This window comes from Haliotis cracherodii, unplaced genomic scaffold (genome assembly GCF_022045235.1).
Source record: "Haliotis cracherodii isolate W230 unplaced genomic scaffold, xgHalCrac1.p SCAF_1, whole genome shotgun sequence".
NCBI classification, from domain to species: Eukaryota; Metazoa; Mollusca; class Gastropoda; order Lepetellida; family Haliotidae; genus Haliotis; species Haliotis cracherodii.
This window is the reverse complement of record NW_027266264.1, coordinates 9183240-9193812: the sequence shown is the minus strand read 5'-3', so window position 1 is coordinate 9193812 and position 10573 is coordinate 9183240. Positions and strand designations below refer to the sequence as shown.

The 10573-nt window shown below is 43.6% G+C and overlaps 1 protein-coding gene across 1 annotated transcript; it reads left to right on the top strand.

Annotated features, from left to right (window-relative positions):
• Nucleotides 1-2665: 2665 nt before the first annotated feature.
• Nucleotides 2666-10573, top strand: LOC139459488 (isatin hydrolase-like). The gene is made up of 3 exons (XM_071240941.1): nt 2666-2750; nt 7823-7998; nt 8673-10573. The coding sequence occupies exons 2-3, from the start codon at nt 7823-7825 to the stop codon at nt 9370-9372; spliced, it is 876 nt and encodes a 291-aa protein (XP_071097042.1). The 5' UTR covers nt 2666-2750; the 3' UTR covers nt 9373-10573.

Below are 10573 nucleotides of genomic sequence, written 5' to 3'. Positions count from 1 at the left end.
ACTGTGAAGAAAGGGGTAGCGGGCGTACCACAATAGTAGCACGATGGATATGTTCGTGTGGCTCATCCTCTACAGGGGCACGGGTGGCCCAGCCGTCGAAGGCACCGCGATTCGCTGTGCAGAGTTGCGTCCCTTAGGCACGCCAGAAACCTATGATTGTGGGTTTGAATCCCGGTTCGCCCGATTATGTTTCTAGGTTTGTCAGCACAATACCCATGCTCGTGGGTTTCATCGAAGTGGTAAACGTCTGAGACCTGCATCACTTCGGGCTTTCCTCCCACATGAAGCTGACACGCCGTGATATAACTGGAATACTGTTAAAAGCGGCGTTAAACCCAACTCACTCACTCACTTAAAGGTAACATATGAACTAATGGTATTTACAAGATCAGGACAGTGGAGTTTACTTTTTAGCCCACACACATTCACACACTACACAGAAAGACAATGGTGGCATGGTGGTGTATGCACAGTTGTATTCTTAACGGGTAAGAGTGTTATCGCCTGTGACTACCCCAGCTGTCATCCTGGTCGTGTCCTCCTGGGTGGGGCGACAGAACCTATTATCCTTGGCTTTTGGTTTTGAGAGTGAGAGTTCTCAATGCTTCTTGAGGCAGCTCTACAAAGTAGTATTTAATTCTCTTTTCAAGGACCACTGGCATGCCAAGTTTGTCTTTACTCATAACAAGTTTTTGCTTCTTGTTTCTTGTGTTTTCATGTAAGGGAGAAATATTCTCTTCTTTGCATAATCTGGTGTGAGTGTTGTTCATCAGTGCTGTATTTTAAGCGTTCTTGTTGATATCTTGACTTCTTCGCTGTTGCTGAGGAAGCTAAATCTAGCTACAGCAGACCTGACCTTATTCCAATAATTCCTCCCCAAACTGTGTGCCACATCTAAATTTATCTTCTCTGGGACTTCCCTCTCCCTTCTGTTAAAGTGTAACAAGTTGCATTGAAACAAAGATGTATATACGTCTTTGATTAAAATGATTAAAACTACTCTCCAGATACACCCCAAGTTCGCATTAAGCTGTATGTCATTGTAAGTTAACATTTGTGTTCACTGAGGTGACACACGCCAACATCTAGACGGCATTACACCTGCCTGACTCCACGATTGGTGTAAGTAATTGAATAATGCATCACGTGATACACGTTATCTCGCGTTATCACGCACTTAGTCACGTCTGCCTTCTCTCCGAGGGTCCCTTTCGTCTCTGTGAGGGTGTCAGCGCGCGAAGGTTTTATCTGCACTCCTACTTCTCGATTCCAGTCCTATCAGGTAGCGTGTCCAACTGGCATACCAATGTATGTACTTTGTATTACAATGGTTTTGATACATTCTAGTGTATTTTACACGTAGCTTTGTTGTCCGTCACGCTTTGCAAACTGACGGATGCCGTCATCATTCTCCTTATTGTAACCATTTACATATATTAATAATAATACATTTCAGCACATATTAAAAAAAGTCGTTGGATCTCTCACTGATGAGTCTTCAACATCACATTTGTCCTACTTAGTGGAGGGACTGAAATATTCAAACCGCGTCGGTTAGCGCGTGTTCAAGGCGTGAGGCAACACTATTCTGATTGGTCCAAGTGATCTTGAGAAAATACTGTGTATCTCGCCTTTCTTTAAGGGTAATAACTATCTCAGCGAGGGAAGAAATCCTTTATACCCCGCCACGAGCAAGTCAGACTGCATGTGGATTTCTTTTACAATGTCATATTAAAATATCTCAGTCAGATAAATATTTTTGTAGCAGGATCCAACGGTGTAAAACCCCATGTACCCCTCTGATCCCACAGTAGTATCTGCCTGGCGGTCGGCGTTTTGGGATAAATGAGAGACTTGGCAGCTCGGAGTAAGGACACGCAAGCATGCACGCACTCCTTTTATTTTGTGTATTTTTATGAAACAATATGATGTTTTTCATGTTGTGAACTAAGAATATCATATTCAGTTCAACATTTGTGCGACCTCTAACTCGTAAACTACTTCATGGATTCTTTTCCAACTATGGGTACAGCTTCTATACCAATAGGAGAGGTGCACTACAAACTTTGTTTTCAATATTTGTATTTTCTGAAGAAATACAGCTGTTTTGCATTTTTTTCCCCTTAGAATTCTATTAATTTACTCCATGGATTCTTTTAAAATTTTGGGAACATGTTCCTTACTAACTGAAGAAGTTCAGTACAAAGTTTGATTTTGATATGTGTCTTTTCTGAAACAATATGATGTATTTCATGTTGTGAACTTAGAATATATTTTTTACTTCAACGTTTGTGCGACCTATAACTTGAAAAATGCTTCATGGATTTTTTCCAATTGAAGGTACAGTTATTATACTAATAATAGAGAGGCACTGCAAAGTTGGATTTCGATAAGTGGATTGTTGATGACATTTCTTTTTCATGTTTTGAACCAAGAAAGATGATGAAATCGAAGTCGTGGATATTAATGAACCCTGCTCATTGTTTGTCTTGTTTCCAGTAGCTGCATCCCTGTTACCTATCAGGTATTGCCCTTACAAAGTACGTCGTATCTCATTCAAAGTTGCAACCTGTCGCGGGCTTGGGGAGTAAGTGATTATCTCCCTTACGCAAATAGCTCAGTGGCAACCTCCCGAAATGTTGCTTTTGTGACGTGTCACACCAAGACCAGCTAACGTTGAGAAACCGAAGACAGAGTTGCGGTGCCGTGGAGTAATTACGAGTACATACGGGGGAAGATCGATTTGCAAGGTTTGTAGATGATCAAGACAAATACTAATGATATGCCAGTTTATGATGATTTTGTTGGGAAATGTACATGTACGTCTTTATATTGTTACACTACGACCCAAGATAACCGCATACCCCTTTACCAGGAGCGCAACTATCTCGCTATATATAGCTGTCTCGCTAGAGCTGTCGCGTGGCTCACGCTCGAATGCACCGACGTACCCAGGCACTTAAACATGTACCGATCCAACACCACTTTTTGATCTAATACCCCCATCACACCAAACTAGTTCTCAATACGTTCGTAAAAAAAATGCCGAACGGTCTCCAACTGTGTATGAACGTAGCAACTACTGACAGTCTTTTTACGAACTTCATGGACGGGGAAGGTGCTCTCGAACTTTGAGTCTGCTCAAAATTTTATCTCGTCCACCCCGTTTTGCAATTAGTCGGATTGACAACATACTCAAAACGAGAAAGACGTATTATGAACGGAATTGCCGTACTTCGAACCTACTAGGGACGTGTTACGACGTGGTGTAGTCGGACATCAATTTCAGTACGTGTGCACACCGACCGGGTCGACCTCTCTTTTGAGGCATGACGTGTACAGCTCGGAGCCCTGAACTTGAATGAAGACTGACTACAAAGCGCTCGGTATTCATAGGAGGGGCCAGGACGCGAATACACACGCACTTGGGACGAGATGAGGACGTATTGCGAACGAGTTGGTCGGGTTAAGAATTAGTTAGAACTGGCTTGGACGTATTGTGAACCAGGTAGAACGAGGTAGAACGAGGTAGAACTGGTTAAGAACGGACTTGATCTGCTTCGAAACGTTATCGAATGAAGTAAACGGGCACTTTTACACGATCTGAACTGGATACAAACGGACTGCAGACTGGCTAAGAACGAGATGGACGTATTGAGGACTGCTTATGAACGAACTAGCATCGTATTGTATGCCAAACTACGCATTCTACCGTGATCACAGCCGGCTCTAGTATTTTCTTTAGAACGGAATAGAACGGGAATAAAACTACTTTGGTGTGATGGTAGCATTAGGGAGCTGACTCCCCTTCCTGATCCAACACCCCTTTTTCATCTGTTGCCAAATACTATCACAACATTTATTATGCCCCACACCACAGATCAGTGTTAATTCAGGGCCTTTGACTGACATATCTATTGACCGATCCAGTCTGTCGCACTCGTCACTGTCAGTTGAACTGTCACTCGAACTTGACTCGCTCGAGCTAGTCTGAAATATCCTGTGGTTAATTCTCTTTTTTTAGAGATTTTATAACCTTTAGGTAAGTGAACTGGCTTGCCTGTGTCACTACCACCCTGCGAAGTACCCCGGTTAGTAGATATTAACCTTCGGGCCCACGTGGTTGTCATCGTGATTTTGTCCAGATTTAAGGACACTTGACTGACTGCTCCACTTTCGGGAGGTTTGTCACGGTCCCCTGAATCTTTGGAAGGTTGTTTATGAATATAAGATTGTGTACTATTCCTATTTACCTATATATACTCGCAAAATTTCACCAGCGAGATACGTACTTGAAATTACCATGAGGCCACAATAAAGAAGGGCTCATCACGAGATCGTAACCCTTGAGCTCAATCTCATTAAAATCAGATCTTAGTTCTCGCTACCGCTAAACAAAGATCTGAGGACATCCCATTACGGGTCACGTCAGAACGACCTTGCGCGAACTTTGACCGACCAATGGAATGACCAATCAGAAGGCAGCTTTCTCGTGCCTTACGGCACTAATTTCAAATTGGCGACTACCCTTCGAAACATATTTTGACAAATCTCGATTACAAATTTGAAACCTGAACAAAAGAACATTCTGGAATGGCTGATAGATGGTCTAGATTGTATGGATTCAGTCGTTAAACCCGCAACTATCGTTCGGAGTTAAAGGTTTCGAGGTTGAATCACATTCCGACTGACTTTTTCATAATCTGGTAAGCGATGCCCTGATTGGTCGGATGAAAGGTCGTTCTGACGTGACCCCTAATGGGATGTCCTCAGATCTTTGTTTAGCGGTAGCGAGAACTAAGATCTGATTTTAAAGGAACTTGGCCTCTTTTAAGCACGAGCAGATGAAGACGACGCCATCACGGAGTTTATATCGGTGAAATTTGTTTTCGCTGTGTGTAGAAATAAGAACTTTGTAACACTTTCGATACAATGTATAGGTTTTTGAAACTGCGTTGTCATCGAAGTGTGGCTGACGAAAGGCACCATGAGGGTTAACGCCGCTTTAAACAGTATTCCACTTGTATCACATAGTGTCAGCTTAATGTCGGAGGAAAGCCCGAAATGATGCAGATCTCAGACGTTTACCTCTTTTGGTAAAACCCACGAGCACGTGTATGGTGCTGACAAACCGATGAAACATAATCGGGGCGCACCGCGATTCTTAAGCACCATCATGGGTTTCTGGCACTCAGCACAGTGAATTGTGGCGCTTAAGATGCCTGGGTGCCGTTTCACGAAAGCCCTCTTAGCGCTACGACCTCCTAAACCACGTCGAAAAGCACCTCTTAAATATTTGTGCCGTTTCACAAAGATCTCCTAACTTTACACCCCACCGTAAACAACCTCCTAACCTACGATTGGTATGGGGCACTTGTAACTAGCTTACGACATACTAAGTCAGCGTCTGATATGGCGACACTATTGAGAATCAAAGAAATTTCGAACAGGAGAAACATTAGGCGAGAGCGAATATTTAGGGATAGGACCCAAGTGTTGGACCATACGTGCCCCCGTTGTTCTTAGAAGTAACGCCTCCGTGGTCTAGTGGAAGAGCATCCGCCCAGAGAACGAAAGGTCCGGGGTCCGTATACCAAAAGACTTTAAAAGGTGGTACTTGTTGTTACTGGTCGGCTTGGAGTCAGTATACTGTCTCTGAGTTGGGTATTCATGTGAAACTGCGGCATGGCATCCCAATGGGCTAGCACTATTAATCGGACACAAATCGGAGTCTGGACTTGTACGTGGAGACACGCACCTGCATGCACGTCGCTTAATTTATAAGTGCAATAATCTTGGTCGCGACCATAAACCCCATTTAACCTTACCTCACCACCCTCTAAGAAGTTCTGCGAGATATTTTCTTGAATCTTTCAATCTCTGGTGTAGATTCCCATGGGTATGTGTCGTCAGCTTGAGAGATGCGTTTATTAGTTTCGTACTCTTCTTATCAGTTATTATGTTTAGTCAGCAAGGTCACGTAGGCCATCGGCCCATGTCACAGCAGTTGTACAGCAGCTATTCTTGAAACTGAAATTACATCAGCAGTTTTGTCCTTAATTGCATAGACTTATAAATATACATAGCCAAATTTCTTATGATATTACATAAATCACTTGACATCAAGACACCCATTTTATGTAATGTGGGAAATACATAGTAGTTTCTTGGAATGTACTGTTCACGCAATTCGGCATACACCATGCATACAAACAAGAAACGATACTCATCCGTAGCAAAACCTTTTTTACAAACATTGCAAAACCTTTCATTTCTTGGAACATTTGCATATCTGCCAGTCTCATTTTTTAGTTGGCGAGAACTACATCTAAACTTTGCTAAAGCTACACATAACTTCTGGATAGAAATATACTTCATATAATACTCTTGACACACTATAGATATATACATAGAAAAATTGAATGTTTTTGCACCATGTGACAAGGATGCATGCCAGTCTGGCTAATAAATACATTTTACTCTTGTCATAAATTCCGATAAAAATGATTGAATACTACCAATGCTTTGATTATCCGAAACATGGCCAAATCCCATTTTAAATAATACGTTTCTTAACTTTGAAGCCCAACCATGACTCAAATCTAACAAATTATGTTTCAGGGGGTCTGAAAAGTGTTCATCATGTTAGTTGTAAGGAATGCCTTTCACAAATGTCAGATAAGATATGGTTTGATATCATGACCTAGCTGCTGGTGTGAAGATTGTCGTTGATGAGTTGGTTAGTTTTGTTTCTTGCATTAGTTTTTAAGGATATCTGGGTTTGATCACAATGATCAAACTGTTCTACACTCACAAAGTGTTGTGCCCAGAACATGGATATATTTGAGATATCTCTATTCCATACATTATGTATTGGAGAAAACACGCTCACGAGGTTTTGGTAGACAGAGCATGCCCTGGGAAGAGGGAAAAACCAAGAGGGCGAAGCCCACGCGTTTTTTCCCGACCCCAGGGCATGCTCTGTCTACCAAAACCAAGGGACAGTGTTTTTCCATGCTTATAAACCGAAAAAATAAACTTGAACAATATTTATCAACAGTTTTATGTTTCGAACATACTTTCCATGAACCTTAGGAAACGCCCGTAAAATATCTGTTGCTGGCTTAAGGATCTTGAAAAGGACATTCTAAAAACCAGTGTGACTTATCAACACCTTTGTAGCCTCGTGGTACACTCACTTGGCGACATATATGAAGGTTGCGAGTTCGATCCTCGGGAATATAAAGAAAACATTTGTCATTTGATTTTACATTTCATTACATGTTACAATCTGAGCTGAAGTTACATTAATAAAATACCCAGGACATTATATAAAATCCCAGGGACATTACAGCGTCCCTGTTTATGAGATTTAACCCGACTGGAAATCTCTAACTTCATAGCGATCCCAATGAATAGGTTTATAAATATGGTACGGGCCTGCTCGAGTTTGGTCAGTGCTTACATTTTAATTTCCCCTAACTACGTCCTGGTCTGTACAAAGACAAGACATCCTGGAAGGGGAGGGGAGGGGAGGGGAGGGGAGGGGAGGGGAGGGGAGGGGAGGGGAGGGGAGGGGAGGGGAGGGGAGGGGAGGGGAGGGGAGGGGAGGGGAGGGGAGGGCAGGGCAGGGCAGGGCAAGTTACAAAGACAAGACATCCTGGGAGGGGGAGGGGGGAGGGGGAGGGGGAGGGGGGCAAGTTGGGGGGGAGGGGCAAGTTGGGGGGGGGGAGGGGCAAGTTGGGGGGGAGGGGCAAGTTGGGGGGATTGGGGGGCGGCAGGAGTCTGCTGTACCTGATGAAATAGCGTTTTACATTCGTAGATGAAGTGTGGAAGCTTTGTCGTTTGCATCGGCGTATTACTACCGTCAATCAGCGGCAACATGATGGTGGTAGACCTGACCTGGCCCCACAAGAAGGGTATGACCCAATGGCCGACCGAAGGAGTTCCTGAATTCAACTTAAATATCATTTCTCGTGGCTTCTTGTCTAAATTATGGTAAGGGTTTGATGATATTCTTGTCACGGATGAAAGTAGGATTAATGAGTATAGATGTTCACTTTCATTGTGCATTTTAAGGGACCGACCACATGATATATATTTCAGCTACAGCTGCAAAACAAGATATATATTTTTCAAACTATAAAAGAAAGACACCCTGCAACAATGTAATATAGATGTTCTATTTGGTTGGCAAACTTAGGAAGGGACCATATGATATTCTTGTGTGTGTGTGTGTGTGTGTGTGTGTGTGTGTGTGTGCGTGCGGACATGCGTGCGTGCGTGCGTGTGTGTGTGGGGGGTGGGGTGGGGTGGGGCACTAAACCATTAAGTTCAATAAGATAGACACAATTTTATGGATAACAACTTCTTTATTACTGTAAAAAGCGACGTTTCGGTATAGATCCTTATACCGTTGTCAAGCTTGACAACTTCTAAGTAATGCCTATCAAACAAGACATTGCACAATAATTTAGTTAAGTAAGAGAGTGTGGGGGGAAAGGTGAAACGGATGCACAGGAACAGTTTAGCAAGACTATAAGCATTCTTCACCATGCCTATGCCTACTGTGTTGGTTCTAGTTCACCACATATCTGTCATTATAAATATTTCAGGTATTTAAATAGAACTAATGATCTCATGTCAATCTTTTTCTCACCTTTCTCCACCAGGCTCGAAATCAACTGGTTTGTTACTCCCGAACACGCAGGAACGCATTTCGATGCCCCTGCCCACTTTTCCAAAGGTAAATGGAGGGCGCATGAGATTCCAGCCGAGCGTCTGATTGGTCCAGCGGTGGTTATCGACGTGACGTCACAGGCGGAAGTGGATCACGATTACAGAGTTACCAAGTCCGACTTCGAGAGGTACGAACGCGAGCACGGTCGAATCCCACACGGTGCCATTGTAATCATGAACTCTGGTTGGGGTTCCCGGTTCCATGACAAGCACCTTGTGTTCAACAGCGAGAAGCCCGACACGCCCTCCACTTACCATTTCCCAGGGTACCACGAGGATGCCATTTCCTGGTTGTTGACCAATAGAAACGTCAGTATCGTTGGGGTTGACACTCCCTCCGTTGACTACGGCCAGTCGACGACCTTCAAAGTTCACGTACTGGTTGGAGAGAACGGAATTATCGGGCTGGAAAATGTGGCCAACATTGAGAAGATTCCCGTCGCAGGGGCAACAATATTTGTTGGTGCGATGAAGGTTTTTGACGGAAGTGGCGGACCTGCCCGAATTATAGCGACCTTTGACCCGCTTGTTTCCCGTGAATACAGGACAACGTGGATTGTTGTCATAGTTACCAGTATCTTGTTTGGTATCTACGGTATATACAGCACGTGTTTCAGGACACAGGTGTTATGAGAGGGCATATTGTTATATTATGGGTAAAAGAACCATCGGCATCACCATGATTTTCATTATTATAAAGATTTCCTGAAATAAGTGCCAAATTTCTTCAATGGCGAATCGGAATCAAGAATCAGATTTCAATGAGGTTGGGATATGTGTTACCCTTTTTAAGCAAGTTGAGGATGTAATAGAATTACTACATGGTAGTATATGATCTGCCAGTCCGCCGTCAAATTGCGGGGGGCGGTCGGGTAGCCTTGTGGTTAAAGCGTTCGCTCGTCACGCCGAAGAACCAGGTCCGATTCCCGACATGGGTACAATGTGTGAAGCCCATTTGTGGTGTCCCCCGCCGTGATATTGCTGGTATATTGCTAAAAGCGGCGTAAGACCATACTCACTCACTCATATTGCGGGAATATTGCGGAGTGCGGCGTTAAACAACCAAACCAAACAAAACATGGTCTACCAGTGGTTACTATTGCGACGTTGGTAATGGAATTGTGGCAGCTAGAAAATCTTCCCGCCAACCCACGACTTTTTATGTAAGATAACTCGTTAATGAATAAATGTGTGTAAGAACTCAGAGGTCAGGGGGGTTAAGAACGCGACACGTGTTCCTATGAAATTAAGCAATCAGTCATTCGGCCCTTTATTAATACTAATATGTATTGTGCTGATGTCACGAAGCAAGGGATCGTCCAGTGTTTAGAAACGTATTAGGAAGGGGAAATATAACCGGTTCGATGTCGGTTGGGTAAGCACAACCAAGTTGACCGAGGTCATTTTGACTGAATGGAGGGAAATGAACTCATGCTCCAAAACTGAATGGAATGGTATTTGATACGGTCCAGCCTAGGTTGGTGTATGTGACAACGCGCATGAGTGCGTGCGTGTGTGTTTTAAGCATCTTTTATCGTCTTTTGGTATGACTCGGCTGGGGATCAAATCACAAGTCTTAGGCTCTGTGGGCGGACGCTCCATCCACTAGACCAGGCAGGCGGTCGTGTTTTAATGTATCTCAACTCACTCAGCAGTAGTTCAGCTATATGACGGCGGTCTGTAAATAATCGAGTCTGGACCAGACAATCCAGTGATTGACAGCATGGTATCGATCTACACAAGTGGATACGATGACATACATCAACCAAGTCAGCGAGCTTGGTCACCCGACCCTGTTCGTCGCCTCACAAACAAGCATAGTCGCCTCTCACAA